Source organism: Cricetulus griseus, assembly GCF_003668045.3.
Source record: "Cricetulus griseus strain 17A/GY chromosome 1 unlocalized genomic scaffold, alternate assembly CriGri-PICRH-1.0 chr1_0, whole genome shotgun sequence".
Lineage (NCBI taxonomy): Eukaryota > Metazoa > Chordata > Mammalia > Rodentia > Cricetidae > Cricetulus > Cricetulus griseus.
The window spans coordinates 35,853,503-35,881,105 of NW_023276806.1; the positions used below are offsets into that span (position 1 = coordinate 35,853,503).

Sequence of the window (27,603 nt, forward strand, 5' to 3'; positions counted from 1 at the left end):
TGGACTTGTTTTTGTTGATACAATTCTTACCTCACAGCGGATAAAAAGGAATTTATTCTACAGCCAAATATGAGGGACCATGACCCAAGAACACAGATTTTGTTTTCACTCAGATTCATGTTCCAACATTTCATGAAGCTTTTATAGTAACAAAACAAAACTAAACCAACCAACCAACAAACAAAAAACCCATAAATCAAGACACTTTTCAAATATATTGCTAGAAACACTAGAGAGACAGGTTAAAGCAAAGTCGAAAAAGCTCTGCTATTGGCCTCAGACACTGTGGGATGACACTCTTAGCTGATGGGTGGGGACCAAGTGCTTGCGTTCCAAAAGATCTGCCTTGATGCTCACAAAGATGCTAACTCATACACAGCCGAAGAAAGGGGGGTAACGATGGCCAAGACTTCTGGGCTCTGGACTTGTAGCTCTTCAACCATTGATGTTCTGAGGGTGAGTTAAGCAGCTTGTCGGAGGTTCCAGAGAAGATGCAGCTGCCTTCCAAGAGCTTTCATTCTCAGAGGAGATGAAATGGGGAATCAACCGCACCTAGCAGGCAGTTGCTTATGAGGTTTTCTCAGACAGTATCAGCATCAACTATGAATTACTAATTATCATACACAACTTGCACTTGTGGATGTCAACTATTTCCTAAAATCACCAACTAAAAGTGCATATCTTCCGATCGACAACATTCTTTATTATTAATCCCCTCCTGGCCTTTGCCTTTTGCTACCTGCTTTAATAGTAATTTGTGGTGCCAGATATAAAAAAATGAGACCATTAGATTAAAGCATGTTTAATGTGTCTAGTTCTAAGGTTCATCAGAGATGATTTGACATGGCTTTGATTTTTTTATGTACTAACATCAAAGTATCTTGCACTCATTTCATCTTCTTGTTAGGTTAGATTAAAGGCTCACGTATTTCTCAAGTCACAGTGTTGTAAAATGGATGGAGTAGCAATTATAAAAATAGACACTGAGGAAAATATAGAAACAATAAAAATCAGTTAAAAAAATATAGCGCACTGTTTTTCTGATTTTGTTTATTTGTGTGTGTTTGTTTGTTAAGAAGCCTAAATGAATCTCTGAAAGCACAGAGGAAGAATCCATGACCCCCTCACACTTACATCTTTCATGCCTCCCAAGCCAGTATCACATGTCATCATTGGCTTCTACTCTGTCATCATTAACTTCTAGATGGGAAGGACCTTCCCCACTACCCCCAATACACCCACTCCTCCCCTCTTTGACCAGATTCTCTACAGCTTTTGTATGTTAAAGCAATTTATGCTTTCTCCTTTCTCTAGTTGGAAACTTAATCTGGGTAGGGTCTTGCCCTGAGGGTACATTTCCCATTGTTCCAATACTGAGCAGAAGTCCTCTCCTAATGGTTCTAATCTCTTTACCAGACTTTCTTTCAGCATAAAACCCTTGGCTGTAGCCTGAGGCTGTACGTTTTGTATTTCTTTCTGTCCCACATGCTCCTTTTAGTTGTAGACCTGAATAAGGAGCTATCTAGGATAGACTGTGATGTTAGAGTGTAAGCCAAATAAACTCTTTCCTACTTAAGTTGATTTTGGTGAAAGTGTTCTAGAACAGCAATAGAAAGTAAACTAAGACAGAGATTGGTATCATGAATGGTGTATTGCTGTGACATTATCTCAGTTGCAGTGGAGACCCCAGCACACTGACAAGGCTAGGACCATGTGATAACTACTGAGGACAGTAGTCGGTGTAGAGTGGAGCCAGCCTGAGCCTACAAAACCAGCTGCATGTGCTATGAATGGCCAGAAAAGGGGCTACTTAAGCCCTTTGGATCCCAGAAGATCGTATTCGAGTTCCACATGTTGTACACAGAACTATTTGCAGTGTTAAATTTTGTTTGCTTTGATCTGATTGCAAGTTTTCCCTGGTTCTTCCTCTTTGGAGGAAGAAATTGTTTATGTTTTATTTTACATGAGCTCACAGTTGAGAGACTATGAATGTGCAGAGACATTGCATGTTTAAAAGTAAGGTTCAAAGTGTTTGAATTTTTTTAAGACTTAAGGACTTTTAAAGTGGCACTGTTTTATATTGAGACATTAACATGAGACTTTGGGAATTAGCAAGAAAAGAAATGCTATGGTTTTATAGTGATATATTGTGTATTCAGTTGTCAACTGAACAATTGTGTTGGTTGTTTTTGTTTGTTTGCTATCTTCACACAAGCCTAGGTGATCTGAAGAGAGGTAGCCCCAGTTAAGAAATTGCCTCTATCAGATTGGCTGATAATCAGTGGGATATTTTCTTCACTGATGGTTGACATAGGAGGGATTACCCTACTGTGTGCAATGCCATCCCTGGGCAGGTGGTCCTGAAATGCATAAAGCAAATTGAGCAAGCTATAATAAACAAGCCAGTAAGAAGAATTCCTCTGGTTTTTGACTCGGTGCCTGCCTCTGGGTTCTTGCTTGGGTTCCTGCCCTAACTTCCCTTAATGCTAGACTGTGATGCGAAAGTGTAAGTCAAACAAACCCTTTCCTCCCCAAACAGATTTTATTTGAGTGTTCTGTCACAGCAACAGACAGCAACCTAAGACATCTTGCTTCCTTTGTAGCCTTTGTGCATTACTCTCAACACAACTCTCTTCCAGGATCCTGCTAAAATGGCCTGCTAAACTCAGCTTATAGCATTCAGTTGCCTTCCCAGTCCAAAATTCCAAAGTCCTCACATCATTAAAAAAAATAGCACACGCAAGTTCTTCACAGAAATGCCATATGCTTGGTGCTCATTTCTGAATTAGTGATTTCTGTTGTTCTGATAAATTGCCATAAGTGGAAGCAACTTATAAAATAAATAGCACCAGCAGCTAGGGACCAAGTGTTCAAATACACAAGGCTATCAGGGATATTTCTCATCCTAACTACGACAGTATCTCTAGAGTATGTTCACTTAGTGTTCCTTAGACATATGCTTACCTGAAGTATATGTGTTCACATGAGAATTCTAATTTTAGTTTTTTGAGCAATTGTCATACTGATTTTCATAGGAACTTCATGAGTTCATATTCCTAGTAGCAGTGTAAGGATTCCTACTTCCTTACACCCCTTCAGAAATTATTTGTTTTGTTGATGTTTTATGATAGCTATTCTGATTGAGGTGAGATACCAGAATTACAGAGTAGTTTCCATATGTACAGTTAAGGATGCTGAAAAAAAAAAAACTTTTCATGTTTGTTGACACACTCTTCATCAACTTTTGAGAATTTCCTGTTCATTTCATTAGCTGATTTGTTTAATTGTATTTCTTTGTATTTATGCTTTTGACCTCTTTATATATTCTAAATATTAATCTTATTGTGATGTGCAGCCAACTAATGTTTTCTCCCATTCTGTAGACTGTCCCTAACTTCCCTCAGTGATGGAGTGGTACCTAGAAATGTAAACTGAAATAAACCCTTTCCTACCCAAGCTGTTCTTGGTCATGGTGGTTTTTTGTTTTGTTTTGTTTTTGGGGTTTTTTGGTTTTTTTCGAGACAGAGTTTCTCCATGTAGCCTTGGCTGTGCTAGAATTCACTCAATAGACCAGGCTGTCCTCAAACTCACAGAGATCCACCTGCCTCTACCTTCTGAGTACTGGAAGGTCATGGTGTTTCATCACAACATAGAAACTATAACTAAGACAGGGGTGGACCTTGAAGAGCTGGGAGAAGGAGGTGAGTATAATCAATGTATGAAATTCTCAAAGAACTAATAAAATATACATGAAAAAGAAAGTTAGTATTAAAGAGACCAAAGTATACAATCAAATCAATGTTTATTAATTAACTAACACATATAACTTGACTTCTTTGGATTGTTTTTCCATCCTTTTGCAACTTGACAGTTGATTCTTGTATTAACTTACTGTATCATAGTAGAAGAAATTTGAGAATATTTGTAATTAGAGTACATCAAGATCTACTATATAGGAGTGTCAACACTCTCCCAAAAAAATCTGCTCCACAATTTCTAGTGTCTTAGGAAAGTAGCTAGAGCTACGGAATTTTAGCAGTAGTACTTTCTACACAAGGTTGATTTTCTAATGCTTGAAATTAAATCACAAAGAAGAGGGAGAGTTCAAGAGATGTAAGTACTCAATTCGTTTTCACTGCTCCATGGTAAAATGGTTTAAAAACAACTCAAGAGGTAAGAACTGTCCAGTCTTAGCCTACTACTCTTTTAACTTATTTCCCCAAGCTCTAGTGTGAATTTGAGTATTTTGGAATGGTACTACAATTATAGAATTATTGTTATACAAAAAAAACAAAAAGAAAAGTAGAGCAGTTGAAGAAAAATATGACTAATGAATGAAATCTTAAGTCTTTCTCCTGTCAACACTAGACTTTGCTTCTCATATGACTCAAATAAATCATAAATGTCTTCATTTTTTTTCAGACCCAGCCAAAAAAGAAGTAGGCATTGAATGGGCTCATGAGTTCCACTGACAATTCTAATACCAACCTATTGGTAGAAGGAGTTTGCTTTTCTTCAAGAAGCAATAATGGTGTCTAATGTCTTAAAACAACAACAACAACAACAACAAACTTCATGAGTTTAGAAATAAGAATAACACCATTTTAGCTATTTTTAGGCTAGTATGTTTTCTTGGCTTGTTGCACATAGAAATAGACAAGGGTGGCCATCACAAATGGTGACATGGGTATAGGAGAGCTGGCCCTAATGGTATGGGAGGGGCAGAGCTGCATAACCGCAGACCAATGACTCATTGCAATGAACATTTGCAAGCAGAGCAGTTTGGGCAAAGGGTATACTGTGGTTGACACACTGCAGCTCCCAAGGTGACAAAGAATGAATATGCAATGGAGATGCAGGAAAGACTGAGGAGCAGAATGGCACACAGACAGCCAAACTGAAGAAAAGACAACTGTGAGAGAAGCTACAGTTAATAGAGGAGCAGGTTGCTGACCAGAGGCGTCAGAAAGTTTTTTATGTTATTTTTTCATTTTTTAAAATTTAAATTTTTTATTTCTTTTTGGGAGGAGGTTAAAAGGGTGGAAGGCAAACATGGAAGGACTGGGAAATGAGTGGAATCAGGATCCATGATGTGAAATTCTCAAAGAATCAATAAAAAATTAGTTAAAAAAAAAAACTAAACAAGGGTCTAGGTTTTCTTTTTAAGTTAAGTTGTTGGTAAATAAATGGATGTGTTTGGAAATTTACTTAGTGTTTTATTGCTGTGATGAGACACCATGACCAAGACAATTCTTATAAAAAAAAAAACATTTAATTGGATCTGGCTTATAGTTCAGAGGTTTAGTGCATTCTCATCATGTCAGGAAGAATGGCAGCCTGCAGACAGACATGGTTCTGGAGAAGTAGCTGAGAATTCTACATCCAGATCAGCAGGCAGCAGGAAATGAACTGGCTTGAGTTTCTGAGACCTCAAAGCCCATCCCTGCCAAGGGGTGGTGGCACACTTGGAGACAGAGGCAGGTGGATCTCTGTGAGCTCGAGGCCAGCCTGGTCTACAAAGCTACACAGAGAAGCCCTGTCTCTAAAAAACAAACAAACAAACAAACAAAAAGCCAACCCATCCCCTAGTGACATACTTTCTCCAACAACTGTGCACATACTCCAACTAAGCCACACACTCCCTATGGACCAAGTAGTCAAACACACGAGTCATAGGAGCCATTCCTATTCAAACCACCACATTCCACCCCCTGGCCCCATAGGCTTGTAGCCACAACACAATGCAAAATGCATTTAGTCCCAACTTCAAGAAGTCCCCATAGTCTATCACAATCTCAAACTATAAGTGAGCCACCCAGTTAGTATCATGGTGGGACATGGTGGCATATGCAGATACAGTGCTGGGGAAGGAGCTGAGAGTTAATACATCTTGATCTGCAGGTGACAGGAAGTTGTCTGAGACTGGCCATGGCTTGAGCATATATGAGACCTTAAAGCCCACCCCCCCCAGTGACTCACTTCCTCCAACAAGGCCATACCCACTCCAACAAAGCCACACCTCCTAATAGTGCCCCTCCCTATGAGCTTATGGGGGCCAATTCCATTCAAACTACCAAATTCCACTCCCATAAGCATATAACAATATAATAATGCATAAAAAAATGCACTTAGTCCAACTTCAAAAGTCCCCATTGTCCATCACAGTCTCAACCATGTTGAAAACTCCAAATTCAAATTCTCTTCTGAGATTTATGCAGTCTCTTAACCATTATCCCCTGTAAAATCAAATGAAAAAGCAGATCAAATACTTTCAACATACAATAGCTCAAGATACACATTACTGTTCCAAAAGAGAGGAAAGGTAGCATACTGAGGAAATACTAGACCAAAGTTAGGCCAAAAACCAGCTGGGCAAACTCCAAACTCTGCATCTCCATGTCTGATGTCAAAACGATCTTCCAACTCCTTTCAGCTTTGTTGACTGCAACACGGTTCTCTCTCTTGGGGTGGTTCCACTCCGTGTCAGCAACTTTTCTCTGGTGGTATTCCACAACTCTGGCATCTCCAACCTCTTGGGGTCTCCAAAGCAACCCAGGTTTCCCCTTCACAGCTTCTCACAATGGCGTTTCTGAACCTCATGAACACACCTGTTAGGGAAAGTATTGATGCCGGCCTGCTAGCTAATAGTAAGTAGCAGCTTGGCCCAAGGGGTGTGATCTTCTCTGAGGAACAAGACTGGATAAGAAGTGTGGGGGGTGGGGACTGAGGAGGGCTTGCTGAGGCCATGGCTTGGTGACCTTAACTGGACCTTCTGGATTGCGATTGGAAACTAGAGCAGCAGCAGCTCAGCAGTGGCACTGTAGCCTTGTTCAGTATTGTGAGTGTACTTCATTGATTTCCACCTGTTAATAAACCAGACTTGATCAAAGAGTTAAGTCCCTCATCAGATACTCCTGACACACACCTGGCCTCAGCAGCATTGCTTAGTTGCAGAGGGAGATCCCATAACCCCTTTCTTCTATCCTTGACTCTAAAGCCAGAACCACATGGTCAAAGTGAAGGGACCAGCTCCCCATTTCGGCAGCCATGACAGTAACATGTGCTTGCCATGACCTTGTTCTAGTCACTAGAAGTCAGATGCCTGCCTCGTGGCAAGGAACCAATCAGAAGTTAGCTGGTGGCGCTATGCTTTACGGCTCTGGGTGTGCTTTACAAACAAGTGCACAGCAATGACCTGCAGAGCATAGCAACCACCCTGGGAGGCCCTATGGGCCATAACAACCAATTGGCCAATCAACACAGGGCAAGCCCTCCAAGCCTGGAGGCACACCAATCCTGAGCCTGTGCGTACCCCTAGACACTCCCCTTACGCTGCCCTACAAGATCTCTCTGCAGCCCCTTCGAGCTGTCTTTGCTAGCCATCCTCCATGGCGGGTGGGTGAAAGACCCCAGCTAACATGGGGTTAGCTCGTTAAACAACAATAAAGCCTCATGCTGTTTGCAGCAAGCTTTCAAATCCACCTGGTGATTGGGGTGACTGAAGTCCTGGGCTGGGACCCCCGGAGGCCTGAGGTTTCCGGAGGTCTAACAAAAGCTGCCAAGTTATGCTGCTTGCTGGGGCTAGAACATGGCCTCCTGGTTAAATTACATCTTCACCAGCTTTCTGTTTTCGATGGTTTCCTTTGCTGCCTGTGCCTGGCTGTCCTGGAACTCACTCTGTAGACCAGGCTAGCCTTGAACTCAGAGATCCTCCTGCCTCTGTTTCTAGAGTTCTGGGATTAAAAGTATGTGCCACCACACCCAACTCTAAACTTTTCTTTGATTCCTTTTCACAAGTTGGAAGCTTAGCTGGGTGGGATCATGCCCTGAGGCCATCACTCTCTTTGTTCTACTTAACAACAGGATTTTCTTTAATCTGTTTATCTTGAACACAGAACTAAACTCCATTCCACTTCCTGGTGCCCCTTTTCTCCTCAACCTATACATTTTACAATTTTTTGCTTGCTCAGCTTGCTCCTTTTTATTGTAGATCTGCATAAGAGTGAACACTATAACCACATGACAGAGTCAATACTAGGCTGTTTCAAGATTTCCTCTGCCAATGTAATTAATCTAAAACTCTTCAAGTTAGTCTAAGGTATTCTTTTTGGACAATGGCAGAAAGCAGTCACATTCTTCAGCAAAATATAACAAGAACAGTCTCTAGCCCATCTATCAATATTCTCCTCTGAAACCAAAGGAATCAGACACTCACCCAGCCTCCTGCTTTAGCAGCCATGATAGGCTGCAGAAAGGACCTAGAAAGACAAAGTCCCCCGACTCAGCAACATGTTCTGGCCTTCTAACCTTGCAGGAACTGCCCTAAGTCAGATAACCTCCATGTGGCAAGGAACCAATCAGAATGTGCTTTATGGTAAAAGTAGCCTAACAGTGGCATGCAGAGCATAGCAAACGCCCTGGGAGGGCCTTTAGGCCATAACAACCAGTTAACCAATTAACACAGAGCAGGTCACCCAAGCCTAGAAGCTCACCAATCCTGCCTGAGACTGTTGCATACCCCTAGACACTCCCCTTGCACACCCCAATAAGGTCCACGCCTCTCGGTTTCTCTGGATCCTTCTCACGCCAGCTGACATAATGACCCAGATGATGGGCTCGAGTTAATGCAGTTAACTTGTTAAACAATAAAAGACTCTTTGCTTTTGCATCAGAATGGGTCTCTTGGTGATTCTGGGGCTCAGAATTTGGGCACGACAAAAACCTCTTAAGCCAGGCCCACACAGTTCAAATCACCCTCTGTACCACTTATTCCATGCTCCTACTAGGATGGCCCATTAAGCCCCACTTAAAGTTCAACCGCTTTTCTAATAAGGTCCACGCCTCTCGGTTTCTCTGGATCCTTCTCACGCCAGCTGAGTCCCAAGTCCCAAAAGTCTACATTTCTCCAAACAAAAGCATGGTCAGGCCTAAAACAGCAATATCCCGGTTCCTGGTGCTAACTTCTATCTTGGTTCGGGTTTTATTGCTGTAAAGGAACACCACGAGCACTGAAAAGTTTATGCATCCCAATTAGCCTCTCTGCTGACACAGCAATGCAAATCAGACCAAATCAAACTGAATTAGAAAAGGCCCAGGTTTAATGGATAAAACACTGCCAGATGATTCTGATCCCCCGGAGAGGAGACAGGGAAGACAGACTGAAAACTCACATCTGTTTTCTGGGGAGCAGTTTAAATACCTGTGGGAATGGTCTTGAGCATCTCTGGGGGAAGGGTCATCATTTGGTGGGCTTTCTGAGATGCAGCAGGGTTTGGAGAGAATTGGGGGAGGGGGCTTGGGATGGAACTTCCACCAGAATGTCCCAGACTCTTTGGGTATATGGATGCCAGGGGCTGAGGTGGAGCTTCCATCAGAACAACCATAGCACGTCTTATGTGGACCCACAGGCAGCAGGAAGAGAATGCCACTAGACCTGGCTTGAGCTTCTGAGACACACTTCCTCCAACAAAGCCACACCTACTCCAACAAGGCCACACCTTCTAATAGTGCCACTCCCTATGGGCCAAGTATTCAAACACATGAGCCTATGGGAGCCATTTCTCCTCAAACCACCACAGAAATGTAATGAAATGAACCTAAGAATATAAGGGTTTCACACTGAAAGATGAAGAGTAAATATTGTCTACACTATCAGATACATAAAACAGTTTCAGGATGCAAAGGAGGGTTTTGGTAATATATAATCATATAATCATAATTTGTTTCTCAATAGATTTAATGATAGAGTTTTATGTTAAATGATTTTAAAAGACAATATAAATGAAGATTTAATGGTTTGTGTGTATAAAGATTTCTATTGTATAGGAAAATACAAAGATAGACTCAGGAACTAGAGAGATAACTCAGTAGTTGAGAGAGCTGTGCAATCAAGAAAAACAGTTCAGATCCCAACACCCATGTAACGTCACCTTCAAGGAATCCAGAACTCTCTTCTAGCCTCCATGCATGCACAGGAAGACATCTGCACACACATAGGCAGATAAATAAATAACATAAATTTTTTGAAAAAAAAAGATAAGTTTTCAAGAAAAAAAAACAACACACATACAATGGTGGGCTATCCCTTGTAGAGAAATCCAGAAAGAACTCAGGCAGAAGGGAAGAAGAAATTGAATGCTATGTTCCATATAAACCCAGTCAGTCTTTCTTATGTGACAGCAGTTATACAAAAGTCAAAAGCACACATTGTGAGTGAGAAGCTCACTGAATTCTTCATAACTAGGATAACTTTCAGAAGATACAGAAATTGTTTATGATCAAAGATAAAGAAGAAATTTAGAACAAATACTGGAGAACCAAGAATGCTTGGAGACTGCTTATTTCAGTTTCTGCTCAGGTTAAAATTCTGGCAGAAGAGATAGGACAGATGTGAGCTACAGAAAAAATCGTTCGCAGTAAACATCCTCACTGATGAGAGTGAGAAAGAAAGAGAGAGAGAGAGAGAGAGAGAGAGAGAGAGAGAGAGAGAGAGAGAAAGCATTTGACAACAATATTTTTCTTAGTCTCCACCTAGGGCTAAAAGTCTAAACTGCTCCTTATCTTGAGACAGTTGAAGAGATCTAAAGAATCATTAACTATAAGCATTTGAGTATATACATAATCATATGCATTAAAAATACGTCCCCTCATTGTATAGTCAGGACCCATATTCTAATACAGGACTTTAGAAAGAAAATGAAGGAAAAACTCTAAGTAGTTTTCATATTAACTTACTGATGATTTCAGTACCCAGAGTGGTCAATGGTATGATCAATGCTAAGCCCTGCAGCCCTTTCCTGAAAGCCAAGGCCTTGGGAAAGACTCTTCTGTGGACTTAATGTTACTTTCCCCTCCTTTCCTTAATGTAAATGGAGTTTGCTGGTGTTTGGAAGGATGTTCTCTGTACACTGAGACTAATACACATTGCACTTTTAAATCATCAGTTTCCAATTTCACACAATTCTGCGTTACAACTTCATGCCTCAGTGTATGCATAATTGTAACTTCATATTTAGTTTTCATAGTTTCTCGTATATTTTTATCAGCTGGAACTCAAAGTTACTATAGTAATTTTATTTAAATTGTTTTGTGGGCTGGGGAGATGGCTCACTGGGTTAAGCACTTGCTGGGCAAGTGTGCGGACCTGAGTTCTAATCCCCAGAACCCACAGAAAAGCCTGATGCAGTAGTCTGCATTTGCAATCTTAGTGCACCCCAGGCAACAGGGGAGTTGGAGATAAAAGAATTCCCCAGAGCTCACAGGCCACTGGTGAGAAAGAGTGACAGACGCTGATTTCAAACAAAAGTGAAGACCACACCAGAGACTGACCTATGAGCTCCACACTTGTGCTGTAGCAAGAGCACACCTGCACTCATACATGTGAATGTACACAGAGACCCATACATGCACACCCACATGCACACACGCACACACACACACACACACACACACACACACCATACCACACCAGTTTTATTAAAGCCTTTATTATTTTCAAAGGAAATACAGGTATTCAGAGTAAGATACACCATGCTAAGAAATAGGCTTTCCTAAACTACTAAATTTGTGTCAAAGATAAAAATATGTAGGACACGAAAGTCACAGTCAGCCTGGTGCTCCTGTTTTAGTTTGAAAGGAAGAAAGGTAAAAATTTAGAATCAGAGCTGATTAACTGACGGTTAGAGAATAAAAAGCACCGCCTGCAGGGAATGTCTAATAGAGCTGGATGTTAAGAGGAAAATTGGGGGTGTCTGAGGCCCATCACGGGATAGTTTAAAACAATAGTGAGGAAAGGTAAATTCTAATTATGTTAATAAAGAGGTAGTGAAAATTCTCCAAAATCACACTTAAATTTACATGAGGATGGAGAGATAGCTCAGTGCTTAAGAGTTCTTGCTGCTCTTCCAAAGGCCCAGAGTTTGGGTCCCAGCCCACATATGGCTCATAATCGCCTGTAACTCCACCCTCAGAGATCCAGCTCTCTCTTCTGGCCTTTGAGGGTACCTACATGTGGCATACATTCACAGACATACACATACATTGATCTTTTTTAAAAAATGAGTATTTGGACATGTGATTTTCATAAGTAACCTTTAAACTATATTGAGTGTTTCCTAACCCATTTCATTCTAATATTCATCAGCAATATCTTATTTTTCAACAAACTTTTCTTAACTGTCTGATTTGCACAGTCAATACCAAATCTGTGATAGAATGAAATTCAGAGATAAATTCTGAGACCTTTGCCCCAAGACAGAAAAAGTAACATGTTTAATTAAACATGCTTTATAATTCTGAGCTATACTTCTAAAATTATTTTGATCTCTGCACTCATTTACACTTAAAAGCAATTGAGAATCCCAAAGAATGTTTGGTAATACAGTGTATAGCTATCAGTGTGCATTATATTAGAATCAAAACAGAAAATTTAAAAACAATCATGCAGTAATAATGCATTCTGTAATGATATGAGAGTCTTATCCCAAGTAATGTAGCTTCTATACACTTTGGAGAAAATGAGAATGGAAAAGACAAGTCTTGACTTTGTTAAAATCTCTGTGGTGCTGTTATAGATTCTCATGCTTGTCAATCGATAAAAGAGCTACAGTACAGGTGGATTCAAAAGTCCATGGGTATATTGAAGAGAGATTCTAATACTAATGTTAATTGTGCTGTGGTTAATACTGTTCTCCTATTGAGTCTAATTTATAAAATGAGCACATGAACTAGTGCTATCATTTTGGCTGAGTAGTCCCTTCACAAAATGAAATGCTTCTCTGCCCCCTGGTGGCAATGTGGTGTAGTCTGTTTTTCAGTGGATTACACTTCTCAATTTCTTTGTTGAACCATCCCTACATCTCTTGGATAAAGCCTACTTTTATCCTACATCTCATGGCAGATGATCTTGTTATGTTATTTTTTGCAAGTATTTTATTGAGAACTCTTGCTTCTATGTTCATAAGGGAAATTGGTCTGGAATTCTCTTTCTGTGTTGTGTCTTTATATAGTGATTTTGGTAGTCATGAAAATAATTGGGCAATTTTCCTTCTGCTTCTGTTTTGTGCAATAATTTGAGGAATATTTGGTGTTGATTCTTTTTTTTTAATCTGACAAAATTCTGTGCTGAATCCTTGGCTATCACTTGGTGACCCTAAGACACAGTAGGCTACTGACCAGGCCGGTCCAGGGTTGCCACGTGGCAGTGTTGGGAGTCAGCAGGCATGTGACAGGTGTGTCCAGGCCACAACACTGTGGCATGGAAATATAGCAGGCATACAAACAGGCATGCCTGGATCTCTACATAACAGTGCTGGGACTGGCAGGCATGGAAACAGGCACACCCCTACTGTTACGTTTCGGCCTTGAGACTCAGCATGCATGAGAACAGAACAGATGAGCCCAGGCTTCCATGTGGCAGGTGTGAAAACAGGAATGCCCAGGCAACCAAATCATGCCACTGGGACTAGGTATACATGTCAATAGGTATTGCTAGGCCACCGTGTGAATGGGCTGCAATGTAGTAAGTATGGAGATATGTGTCCAGGCCTGCAGATGGGGACCCTAGCACAGAACAGGCCTGGGGACAAGTTAGCCCATCTACCATCTGGCAGAACTGGGTTCAGACCACGGTGTGGTAGTCCCAGGATACTGACCACATGCAGACAAGAGAGCCTGTTCTGTCACATGGCAGTGCTGGGATACAGAACATGGGCAAAACGTTGAGCTCGTGTGGCTCTGGAACACAACATGCATGTAACTAGGCATGCATTCACCACCAAGTTGTAGTGCCAAAACACTGCAGGTGTGGGAACAGGCAGGCATGGATAGCGCAGGGACCCAGAAGGAATGCAAACATGTATTCCCATGCTGCCGTGTGGTGGTGCCGGGACGTAACAGGCATGTAAATAGGTGTGCCCACACCTTCACATGGTGGCTGTGGTGCTCAGGCAAGCACATAGTAGTGCTAGAAGTTGGCAGGCTTGAGAACAGGAATGCTCAGGCAACTTTTTGGCCGAAATGGGACAAAGCAGGTGTGTGAACAGGCACACCCAGGCTAGTTTTGTGGTGCTGCGACCCAGCTCTTGTGTGAAAGGGCAAGCCTGTGCCATCATGTGGCTATGCTGGGACAGCACATTTGTGAACCAGTGAGCCCAGGCTGCAGCATGTTGGCACAGGCTCACAACACATGGACGAAGCACATGCAGGATAAAATGTGGTGGTGCTGGGACGTGACCTGAGGGCAAACAGACGCACCTGCTGTCACTTGACAGCCCCGGGGCACATCAACAGAACAGGCCTGCCCAGGCTGTGACCTGGCAGCGCTGAGCATTCAACAGGTGTGCCTGAGCTGCCATGTGGCAGCACTGTGACATAGCAGGTATTTGACAGGCTTGCTCAGGCTAACCCACGGTAGCAAAGGGACTCAACAGGCACACAAACCTAGGCTATCACATGGCAGCGAAGGGACAGGACAACAAGAGTGCAAACAGGCAAGCTTATCCACCACCTGGGGGTGCTGGGACACAACTTGCCTCCTAATACAACAGATGACTCCACTCCCCCATGACGTGGCCCTGGAAAACGGGTGTTATGTGAACAGGAGAGTCATGTTATGTGAACAGGGCTGCAACATGTCAGGTCTGGGTGAATCCAGACCTCCACAGCACAGCGCTGGGGCACTGCAAGCATGTGACCAAAAGTGCCTGGGCAAACACACGGTGGCATTTGGGATGTGGTAAGCATGAGAACAAGTGTGCCTGGGGTGACATGGATTGGTGCTTGAAAATAGCATGTGTATAGGGGCTGGAGAGATGGTTCAGTGGCTAAGAGCACTGACTGCTCTTCCGGAGGACCTGCAGCACCCACATGGCAGCCAACAACTGTCTAACTCCAGTTCCAGGGAACCCTACATTGATGGTGAAACACGAATGCCACATAAAATTTTAAAATAAATTAATTAGTAAAAAATACAAAATAGAAGAATAGGATTGTGTCAGCAGGTGTGTGAAGGCCACCAGGAGGCAGCCCTGGTGCATGAAAGGCCTGTAAAAGACCTGCACAGGCATGGCATGGTGGCATTAGAACATGACAACCATGTGTCAGGCATGCCCAAGCAGTCATAGTGCAGCACTGAACATAGCAGGTCAGCAAACAGGCGTGCCAAGACCACCCACAAAGACACTAGGACTCAGCTGGAGTATAACAGGTGAGCACACTCCCCATATGGAAAGGCTAAAACAAGGATGTCGTGTGAACAGGAGAGCCAGTGCTACATGGCAGCACTGGGACTTGACTTCCATGAGAACAGGTGCGGCCCAGAACACCACACAGCAATGCTGGAGCATGGCACCCATTTGGGCTCCAGTGGCTATTCTGCCACAAGGTGGTACTGGGACATGGCAGCTGTGCAAACAAGGGGTCTGCACCCAAACACAGTGGCACTGGGAAACAACATGCATGACAATAGGCATGCTCAGGATTCCAAGATATGGCATGTGTGAGAACAGGCATGCCTAGGCCGTCATTTGGTGGCCCTGGAACACAGCAGGCAACCAAATAGGTCACCTAAGTCACAGTGTGGTAGCATTGAGACACGGCAGTCATGCAACATACATGCTCAGGCCATCACACTGCTGGCATAGTGACACAGCAGACATGCAAACATGTTCCCAAGCTATGAAGTGGCAGTGCTGGGACATGGGAGGCTTGTGACCAGGCATCCCCATTCCACCAAGTTGTGGCACAAGGATATGGCAGTTCTGAGTGCAGACATACTCCCACCCCACCCCCACCCCCCCACACTGGTCCTGGGACTGGGACTCAGCATGCATGCAAACAAGTGAGTCTATCTCAAGAAAATGGGAATGAGTCTACCATAAGATCCAGCAATTCCACTCTTAGGCATATACCCAAAAGAAGCACATTCATACAACAAAGACATCTGTTCAACGATGTTCATAGCAGCACTATTTGTAATAGCCAGAAACTGAAAGGAGCCTAGATGCCTCTCAACCGAAGAATGGATAGAGAAAATGTGGTACATTTACGCAATGGAGTACTACTCAGCAGAAAAAAAAACAATGGAATCTTGAAATTTGCAAGAAAACGGATGGAACTCGAAGAAACCGTTCTGAGCGAGGTAACCCAGTCACAAAAAGACAAACATGATATGTACTCACTCATATGTGGATTTTAGACATAGAGTAAAGGATTACCAGCCTACAATCCACACAGCCAGAGAAACTAGTAAACAAGGAGGACCCTAAAAGAGACAAACTTTGTCCCCTGGAGAAGGGGAAAGGGTCTGGATCCCCTGAGCAAATTGAGAACATGGGAAGAGGGGGGAGGGAGCTATGAGAATGAGAAAGGAAGAAGAGGAAGGATGCAGAGGTCATGAGGGAGCAGAAAGGTTGAGTCAGGTGAAGAATAGAAGAAAGGGTATGTAATAGGTAGGGTTTTAGTGGGGGGGGTGGTAGGGGAGGATGGGAGGGAGAAGGGAACTGGGATTGTCATGTAAATCAATCTTGTTTGTAATTCAAATAAAAAATGATAACAAAAAACAAGTAAGCCTAGGCCTCCACGTAAGGACACAGAATGCATGCGCACAGGCATGCCCAGGCAGCACTGGAACACAACAGGCGTTCCAACATGAATGTCCAGGTCACCACATAATGTCCAGGCTTTGAAATATGGCAAGTGTGTAAACAGACATGTACAGGTCACCAGGTGGCAGTGCTGGGACACAGCAGATGTGTGAATAGACATACACGGGCCACCAGGTGGCAGCATTGAGACACAGCAAGTCTGTGAACAGAAACGCCCAGGTGGTGGAAATACTGGGACACACTTGCAGGGAAACCCACTTCCCCATTTTGCAGCCCTGGAACATGGCTGTCAGGTGCACTGTAGCACGGTGGAGCTGATATGTGGCTTATATGCGAGTGGACTCACCCAGACTTTTACAGGACAGCGCCGTGGAATCTGCAGGGTGGCAAATGTGCCAACACCACGATGTTGCTGGAAAACTGCAGGCATGGGAATAAGCACACTTACGCTGACACGTCGTAGCCCTGAGAAATGGTGTGTGTTCCAACAGGTGGCCTAGGCTGACAACAGGCAGTTTGGGGACATGGCATAAGTGAGAACAGGACTATGCCATTACTTGATGGGCCTGGGACATGGCAGGTGTGTAAAAGTCTATTCTCGAACTGTCATGTGGTTGCCCAAGGACATGGCATGTGTACAGACAGGCCAGTCTAGGCCACCATGTGGAAGTGCTGGCGCATGGTAGGTGTGTGAACAGGTGTGCCCAGGCTGTCATGCCATAGTAGCAGAGATAGCAGGTGTGTGGACAGGTGTGCCCAGGCTGCCATGCCATAGTAGCAGAGATAGCAGGTGTGTGAACAGGTGTGCCCAGGCTGCCATGCCATAGTACCAGAAATAGAGGTGTGTGAACAGGTGTGCCTAAGCTGTCATGCCATAGTAGCAGAGATAGCAGGTGTGTGGACAGGTGTGCCCAGGCTGCCATGCCATAGTAGCAGAGATAGCAGGTGTGTGAACAGGTGTGCCCAGGCTGCCATGCCATAGTACCAGAAATAGAGGTGTGTGAACAGGTGTGCCTAAGCTGTCATGCCATAGTAGCAGAGATAGCAGGTGTGTGGACAGGTGTGCCCAGGCTGCCATGCCATAGTAGCAGAGATAGCAGGTGTGTGAACAGGTGTGCCCAGGCTGCCATGCCATAGTACCAGAAATAGAGGTGTGTGAACAGGTGTGCCCAGTCTGTCATGCCATAGTAGCAGAGATAGCAGGTGTGTGAACAGGTGTGCCCAGGCTGCCATGCCATAGTACCAGAAATAGAGGTGTGTGAACAGGTGTGCCTAAGCTGTCATGCCATAGTAGCAGAGATAGCAGGTGTGTGAACAGGTGTGCCCAGGCTGCCATGCCATAGTACCAGAAATAGAGGTGTGTGAACAGGTGTGCCTAAGCTGTCATGCCATAGTAGCAGAGATAGCAGGTGTGTGAACAGGTGTGCCCAGGCTGCCATGCCATAGTACCAGAAATAGAGGTGTGTGAACAGGTGTGCCTAAGCTGTCATGCCATAGTAGCAGAGATAGCAGGTGTGTGAACAGGTGTGCCCAGGCTGCCATGCCATAGTAGCAGAGATAGCAGGTGTGTGAACAGGTGTGCCCAGGCTGCCATGCCATAGTACCAGAAATAGAGGTGTGTGAACAGGTGTGCCTAAGCTGTCATGCCATAGTAGCAGAGATAGCAGGTGTGTGGACAGGTGTGCCCAGGCTGCCATGCCATAGTAGCAAAGATAGCAGGTGTGTGAACAGGTGTGCTCAGGCTGTCATGCCTTAGTAGCAGAGATAGCAGGTGTGTAAACAGGTGTGCTCAGGCTGCCATACCATAGTAGCAGAGATAGCAGGTGTGTGAACGGGCACACACAGGCCACCACATGGCAGCACTGGGACACAGAAAGCATGCAAGCAGACATACTCAGGCCGTCACATTTGTTGTATGAACAGAAGAACACACACTACCACACAGTGGTACTGAGAATTGAGATGTGGTTATCACAGGGATAATTTCATCACTAGCCAAGATGCATTGAATTGTCTGGAAAGTCTAAGATTCTTTTTTTTTAAAAAAAGGAACTCAAACAGAATAAACAAATAATCTTTTTGAAGGGAGGTAGATTATGTTGGCTTGGTTTTATCATCCTCAAAGATTGGATTACTATGCCTTTGTGACTGACCTGACTCACCTTTGAAGACGCTATCATCTAGATTAGGAAATACTAACATATTAACTCATTAGAAAACAGAGGAAAGTCAAATGCTTCTGCTTCCCTCTCCCCATGGTGGGAACAGGCAAAAGTTAACAAACAGGAGTCCAATTCCCACACATTTAATAGTAAGAGCCATAGTTCGACTCTTCTTATTTATTTACCATGTGCAGTGTGTGTTGTATATGCATTGTTGCTCATATTACAGCAGGTAAAACCAAGGACAACTGTCGGGAGTCAGTTTTCTCCTTTTGCCACACAGGTTCTGGGGGTTGAACTCAGGTTATCAGGCATGGTAGCAGGCATCTTTAGCTGCTGAGCCGTCTTTTGCTAGCTCTATGTTTGTAGTGGCAAACATCTTATTGTGGGTCAGTGACATGGCTGGGGAGGGCCATGAAGGTGCGTGTTGCCACGCCTAAGGACCTGAGTTCAGTCTCTGGTACCAGCATGGTGGATGGAGAGAACTGCCTCCCACAGCTCCCACAATGGTCCTGACTTCCACAGGTGTGCCCTGGTATGCAATCCTCCCCACACACAATAAATAGTAAAACTTAAAAACCTAACTGTGTGATTTTAAGCAATGGGTATCATAATCTAAAACGATCTCTGTACTTTGTAACTTAATGTCCTTCAACGTAGGCTAGTGTGCTTCCTGTTTCTTGAGAGTCTTGGGTATGTATTTTCATGGATGTTTTATCTTACAGACTTGTAGCCTACCCAAACCTTATCAAAGCACTGGCCATACTAGAATATATGAAATTTATTGTTTTGATACATTATTATTTATCCTTGAGGATTGTAGCAATAAAAGACAAGTACAAGGCTTGGAAGTACGTGCCTGTAATCTCAGTGCGTCAGAGGCAGAGATCATTCTGGGCTACATAACTGGAAACTCACAAAAAATTACATTTTATGTTAAAAACTTCTGAGGCACCACTCAGTGGCTTTCTCTGTGAAAATAAGTTTGCTGTCTTTTGTGTATTGTTCGGTGTGAAATTAACAAATCCCTTCACTCTTGTTGGTTTATTGCTTGGGGGTATTGAAGCCACAATTGTTTTAACCTTTCTGAATTCTGTTTATTGATTGATTTTGTGAAAATATCTCACTATATAGCCCTGACTGACCTCAAACTTGTTGCCTAGTCCAAACTGATCTCCAGCTTGTAACCTTCCTCCCTCGTGTTCTGGGTACTGTTGGCACAGTAGATTTTTTCACTTAAAAGTATTTCACGGAACCTGAATTTCTGAACAAGTTTTAAAATTGTAATCAGCTAACACCATTTCCATGTGAACTGTCAAAAAAAAAAAAACCCTTCAAGTTGGAGAGCATTCATTCATTTCAGAAATCGATGATTGGAATGGAATTATGACACATGCCTACATGTGTCATTGGAGGCTCAGTCAGCAGGGCTGTGAGTCCAAGGCTGGTCTAGGGTGCATGGTGTGTTTGTCAAGGGTAATCTACTCAATTTTCTGTGTATTACCCAAACCTAAAATAATTAGCTCTTATCTAGTTTTCTTATTTTGCAAAAAGAGTGAACAGTTAATAATACTGCATGGTGGTTATTTTAAGATTTCTTTTTAATGTTTTGTTGTTGCTCATGGGTAAGTTTGTGGGCCTGTGTCACTGCATGTAAAACAAATGCTTGCAGTACCTGTGGAAGCCAGAAGAGGATCTTGGATCCCCTGGAATTGGAGTCACAGGTGGCTACGAGCCATCCGATGAGGTGCTAAGAATGAAAACCAGGTCTCCTACAAAAGCAGCAAGTGTTCTAAGTACTGAGCCATATCTCCAGCCCTTAAGACTCCCTTTTAAGCTTTTTTTAATCCTGTTTCTTCACGCTTTGACAGCCAACAAGATGGAGATAATGGGCATATATAATAAAAGAACTCTGAAAACCAATCTTAGAAGTGGGACTAACTCACTAATCAACCTCACGGATGCATAGAATATTGAGAATATTTGGTATTCATTCAGTAAATATTAGTTGAATGCTCACTGTGCAGCAGAAAAGTTCTGTCCTCAAAATATGTACCCAGCTGGTCCTAGTGGGGCACACCCTTAATCCCAGCACTTGGAAGGCAGAGGCAGGCAGATCTCTGTGAGTTCAAGCTCACCCTGATCTACATAGGGTAGTGGGTCTCAACCTGTGGATTTTAACCCCTTTACGGTCATATATCTGATATCCTGAATGTCAGATATTTACATTACAATTTGTAACAGTAGCAAAATTAGGGTTACAAAGTAGCAACAAAAATAATTTTATGATTGGGGGTCACTCCAATATAAGGAACCGTATTAAAGGGTGGCATCATTAGGAAGGTTGAGAACCATTGACATAGGGATCCAAGCCAGCCACAGCTAAACACACACACACACACACACACACACACACACACACACACACACACACACACACGACAATGTTTAGATTATCTACTTTTACAGAGGACAACACCCAAAGCAATGATGTTAGGAAGGACACAGAGCATGACACCAGAGAAGGAAAGGAGCAAAGGAAGTTTCCCTGAGCACCTGCTACTCATCACTTCACGGTAAGCCTATGGGAATCAAGGAAGTCCACCAGATGAAAGGCACCCAAGTCAAAGGCACAAGCTTACTCCGGCAGTCACACAATAAAAATATGTGCAGTTGGGTAGGGAGTGTAGGGAGCAGTACCCCAGGGCACAAAGTCCTTAGAAGTCAAATTAAGAAGGTAAAATGCCTGCAACCCAAACATGAGGACCTGATTTTAGATCCCCAGCACCCACAAAAAAGCTAGGCATGGCAGCATGCATTGCTAAGTGGATGGCAGACAGACAGAACTCTAGAGTTTGCTAGCCAGCAGCATATCTGGATGAATTAGTGAGCTCCAGGTTCAGTGAGACTCCCTGTATCAAAACCCTTAGGTGGAGAGTAGGGAGTTGAAGAGATGAGATGTATCATGGCTAAGAGGCCTGGCATTCTTGTAGAACATTCAGGGTTAAGTCCCAGCATCCACGTGGTGGCTCACAACCATCTGGACTTTTCAGAGCATCTGGCCTCTCTCTGCTAGTCTCTGAGGTCACAAAGGTCACAGACATGCATGCATGCAAAACATTCATACACATAAATTAATCAGTGAAAAAACTAAAGTGCAGAGTAGCAGGGGAAGACACCTGGTGTCAACGTCCAGACTCAACATCAGCACATGCAAGTTTCACACAGGCACACATGTACACAATACATGCACACACACAAGTAAAGTCACAATGCTATCATTTACCTTTTTATTAGAGTGTCACCTTAGGGGACATTAGAGAAGCCTCAGCAGTCAGGGCACTTGCTGCTCTTGCAAAGGATTATTGTTTGACTCCCAGATGCCACAAGGATGCTCACAATTCACAGCTGGCTGTAATTCCAGCTACAGGGGCTCTGACTCCCTCTCCTGGCCTTAATGGACAGCAGGCACACACATGGGAAACAGACTACATGTAGGCAAAACACCTATATAATACATATTTGTCTGTTGTGATAGAGCGAATCATAATCCCAGAACTCATGAGGCTGGGGCGGGAGGATTCTGAATTCTGAATCAGCCTGTTTTATATAGCAAAACTCCCTCTAAAGCACACACACCTAAAACATATCCAAGCAAGCCAAACAAATCCTCAAAGCTATCTTAAGGATTCTTTTTAACTAAGAGGATCACTATGGGAGACTTACACCTCTACCTCCTAAAGAATACATGAAATATTTACAATGACCCCCCAGAAACTGGACTGTTTAGAGATTGAACAACACCAGGATCAGTATCAAAAGAAACAACATATTTCTAGGGCATGGGTTTCTGGCAGTGACCAAGTTGGCTTTGTGAATGCCATCAACTGCGTGGTATTGCATAATTCGTGGTATTTTTGTTGTTGTTGTTCTGGATACATCAGACAAGAACAGAACACTCAGAAAAGGAATACACAGATTCTTTTATTTAAAAAAATCTATATGCATTAAAATTAACTATTTTTAACTATGTGTACGTGTGTCTGGGTGTGGGTTTCTGCGTGTGAGTGAAGGCGCTTGTGGAGGTTGGAAAGCTACTGGAGCGTCAGGAGATACAGGTGGTTCTGAGGGGATTGATATGAGCATGGGAATCGAACTCAGGTCCTCTATAAGAACAGGAAGAGGCCTTAACTGCTCAGCCAGCACTCCGGGCCCCATAAACAGGTTTTTTTAGTTTTGGTTTGGTTCTTCGTTTTGTTTTTCATCAGATTGCTTGTTTGCCTACACGGAACTTCTTGGCTGCCACTTTTGCTGAGATGGAGAGAGGTACCAATAAAGAAACACCATGACAACCCAGCTGGCAACACAGTTTCCCACCAAGAAATCTTTGACTGTCTAATGGCATTTGCTAGGTAATGTGCAGCAGTGAGGTCAGTTGTGAGCAGGTGGCGTGTCACCTTGAAACAGGCTGGGCAGATTCCTACCATGCCAGAACATAGGAAGTTTCCAGGAGTGGCAGGACATCCGGCTGTTGTTATTCTTGGCCCTGCCCAGTGCAAGCACAGAAAAAGCAGTTTGCTTATTAGGGGTATAAATAAAGGCTTAATTACCTCTAGTCGAGATCTGGTGGCCAGAGACATAATTAGGAGCCTGTTGTCCTGAGCCTGCAACTGAAACCCTTAGAGTTTCCTGTCATACCCACAGCTGAGAGTGGAATGCTTTGGCTCACCCCTTAAGAGTTCTGAACAGAACTCCCTGGCCCTGGTGAAGAAAATCACTCTTCTTTTTGACTCTTTTCAGGGACAGTCAAGAGGGGGTGTACTCCATGAGAGGTGTATGCATTTGTGTTGTTTGTTTGGGTAAATGCTACTGAGAAATATGTGTGCTCTTAAAATTCTGACTTCCTAGGCCCAAGGGAGGGCCTGGGTACTGCTAGGGTTTGTTACTGTTATTTTGCAGTTGCAAACTCTTTTAAATAAATAAAGCATGTACCTTGTGAGGAAATCAAATAGTACAAAAGAAGAACAGTGGGCTTAAAGGCCCCATTTCAGTCTTTTTTCCATTTCTTCTCTCTCTCTCTCTCTCTCTCTCTCTCTCTCTCTCTCTCTCTCTCTCTGGAGTTTTTGAGACAGGGTCTCACTTTTGTAGTCCACTCTGGGCTTGAACTTACTATGTACAGTAGGCTGTCTCCGAACTGAGGGCAATCATGCTACTTCGGCTTTCCAAGTGCTGTGATCACAGGTATGAGCCACCACACCCAGGCTCCTTCCTCTTTCAGACAGAAGGAAAAGCACCCTTTACCTACTGTTCTGGACCTTGTAAGTATTTTTAAAGTTCTCCAAGAGATTTCAGAGTAAACTCTTCATTAAGAGTCACTAATATACCCCCCCCCAGGAAAACCACCACAGGCACGTCTATTAAAAATATTTTATAAGCCGGACTTGGTGCACGTTTGTAAATCTGGCACTTGGGAGGTAGGCACAGGATAATCAGGAGTTTAAGGTCATCTTTGACTATACAGTGGGTGTGAGGCAAAAGAAACCCTGTCTCAAACAACAAACAAGCATCATTTATAGACAACTGCAATGATTCATTAACTCTCTGAAATCCACTGGGTAAATAAGTCTACTATAAAGGCTCTTGACCTGGTGGTGAATATTTGATGTTTCCAGATAAAATACAAGATTGTCTATTAAGTTTGAATTTCAGATAACAAGATGATTTTTAATTTAGTCACTGTCACATGACAGTGTTGCAGATGATGACAGGCTGTGTGTATATGATGGTGGCCTCAGAGGATTTCAGCTAGTAAAACTGCTTTTAGGATAAATGCACTTTGATGCAACTGCCTACTGAGGCATTTCTCAGCATGTGTTCCATTCTATGCAATACTTTCAGTTTCTGAACTTGGAATTTAAGTGGTAGTTCTACATTTTTAGTGGCCAAATTTGAGAATCCTACAGAAAATGTTTATTCGTGGGGGAGTTATTCCAACCACTATCCCTAGAATGCCTTGTATTAGAGATGACCTAGGAGACTTCTAAGGACAAACTGCTCTCAGAAATATCTAAGATTTGAGCAACATTTATTTTTAAATGCTAATTAGAATCTTAGCTAAAAGGGCCAGAGAGAAGATGCAATGGCGGAATGCTCGCCTGCAGGGTGCAAGCGTCTAGGTTTGAGCCCCAACCGGAAGCCTTAGTTGAGTTTGAACTAGGGGGTATAAATTGTAGATGAAGAGGGATACTTCCACTTGCATTGCATCTCATCCCAGATACGGCAGTTGTCTATGGCCTTGTGCTCCCTAAAGAGAAGAAGTCATGCCAAGTCACAGGCCGAGCTGGCCAATAGTCAAGGTATATTTGAACGGACCAGGAAGCAAGTGTGGAAAGCAGGTGCCCTCTCCAGAGTGGAGGGCCGACTGAGTTGAGTGTCCAGTCCTGATCCAGTCTCTCCTCCCCTTTCCCACTCTCAGGATGGTTAGGATGGTGTTCTCTGTGGGGAAGCTTTCTCAGAAGCCATCTTTACCCACAATTCAATAATTAGAAGCACAAATCTCAATAAGGGCTTAGCTGCTAATAAAGTTGAGAAGTTTCCTAGGGGAAAGGGCAGTGATCACTTACACCTTCTAGGAGTGGGGTTTGGGGGTTCGAAAGGGACTTCAAGACCAGAACTCTGTCCTTTCTCTTACCTGGTTCTCTAGGCTATATAACCAGCTGAAATCTTATTTGCCTTCCTTGGTGCTCCTCACTGCTCTGTTTCAATCCTAACTTTCATTTTAACCCTAATGTTTGTTTTCAGTACAACACATCATTTTTGTCACTAAATAAATTATCAAGTATTTACTTAAGTGGTATAAGGTTTTGACATGAAGGATCCACAGTTGTTGATTTATAGTACTTATAGATTTATTTCATTTTATGTGTATGAGTGTTTTGCCTGTGTGTATGTCTGTATACCACAAGCACAAAGTGCCTAGGGAGGACAGAGGGCATCAGATCCCCTGGAGCTGGAGTTACAGGTACTTGTGAGTCTCTACATAGGTGATGGGAACAAAACCCAGGGCTTCTGAAAAGTAGTAAGTGCTCTTAACCACAAAGTCATCTCTCTAGCCCCTTGATTTATGCTCTTAAAGAAATTAATACCATGTGATATGAATACCAAATGACAATTAATTACAAATGTTAAAACACTAGTAAGAAACAAGGATTGAGCTGAGCATGGTGGGTCCTCACCAGTGATTGCAGCACCCAAGAGACTTGGGCAGGAAGATCAGAAAGGAGTTCAAGACCAGCTTAGGCAACTTGAGATCCTGCCTCACTTTCTGTCTCAAAATGTACACACTGATGGAAAATTTGAAAAGAAGCATGGGTTGTCATAATATATAGAAAGGTTCTGTAACTTAAGAGCTAAAAAGACTGTAGTCTCTCAGTAGCTGCTAGTAAAAATGTATCCCATAAACTTTTCATGTTGGAGACAGAACTCTCCATTCAATAAGTGGAGGTGATTAGTCATCAGAACTTTGCCCTCACAAGTGAATTAGTTTCACTAACACAGGAATGGGGCTGTTGTTATTTAAGTGAGTCTGGTCTCCTGATCTCTTCTGCATTTTACCATCACATGGTGGGATGACATAGCAAAATGTCCTTTGCCTAGCCTCCAGAACTCTGTGTGTGTGTGGGGGGGGCTGTTCTTTATAATTTACGAGCTGTAGCTATTCTGTTATAGTACCATAAAGACCTAAGATAGAAAACTGACAAAACAAAAACAAAACAAACAAACAAAAACCTGTGGCTTTTCATGTACCAAGTACTTGAAAATGAAGCAGCAGCTTGGACTAAGCAATTCACAGAAACTGGACAGACTGGAGGCATAAATTAGAAAAGTCCAGACAGTCATGAATGGAATGTTAAGGCTGATTCTTTTGAAGACTCAGAAGACAACTATAGGGAAATCTGGGGACTGATAGAGACCATTTAAGTGGTCACGGAAATATGAACAGTAACAGCCAGTCTAGAGAGGCTTAGGATTGAACTGGGGAGAAGGAATTGAAAACCAGAGCTTGGTGGCTTGAGAGATTGCTCACTGGTTAAGAGTACTGACTGCTCTTTCAAGAGGAGCCAAATGGCTGTAGCTCACAACCCTGTGTGACTCCAGTTTCAGGGATTTGACCCCCTCGTCTGGCCTCTGGGGGTACTGCACACACAGTAGTAGTGGCAGACATACACACAGGCAAAACCCCCATCTGCACAAAAATAATACAATAATTTTAAAAAACACCAGAGTTTAAGACCACTCTTGTTGCACAGTTAGAAAGAACATGGTAGAATTACATTTATCTCCTGAACTCTAGGAAAGTAGAACTCAAGAGCAATAAGCAAAGACACGAAACAGAAGAAATTGCTAAGCAACAAGATGTTAAAGAGGCTGCATGGTTACATTACCCACCCACAGTAAAACAAGAAAAAGAGAAATGATTTAAAGATGGGATTTATATAGCCAGGTATGGCAGCACATATGCCTAATTCTAGCACTTGAGAGGAGGAGAATGAGGAAGAGGCAGGAGGCTCTCGAGTTCAAGTCAACCTGAGACAGAACGATACTATCTCAGAGGTGGGGGTGGGGGCACTAGGGCTATGGCTAAGTGGTGGATCAGCAGGTGCCTGGCATGTGCAAGGTGGGAGTCAGTTCTCCACTCAAAGGAAGTCATTCATGGTCAAAAGGAAAGCAAAGCATAAAGATTTGGAATGCTCTTAGCTACGCCATGTGTCTTACTTTGTTTTCTGTTGCTGTAACTGAATACCACGGATTGAATCACAAAGCTTATTTGGTTTCCT

The 27,603-nt window shown here is 43.1% G+C and overlaps 1 protein-coding gene across 1 annotated transcript in view; it reads left to right on the forward strand.

Annotated features, from left to right (window-relative positions):
• The first annotated feature begins 399 nt into the window (after positions 1–399).
• LOC100759100 (glyceraldehyde-3-phosphate dehydrogenase) overlaps positions 400–27,603 on the forward strand; it is a 36,050-nt gene continuing 8,846 nt past the window's right edge. Inside the window, exon 1 of the mRNA XM_035451298.1 lies at positions 400–456. Within this exon, the coding sequence (XP_035307189.1) occupies positions 400–456 (57 nt within the window). The remainder of the gene's footprint in view (positions 457–27,603) is intronic.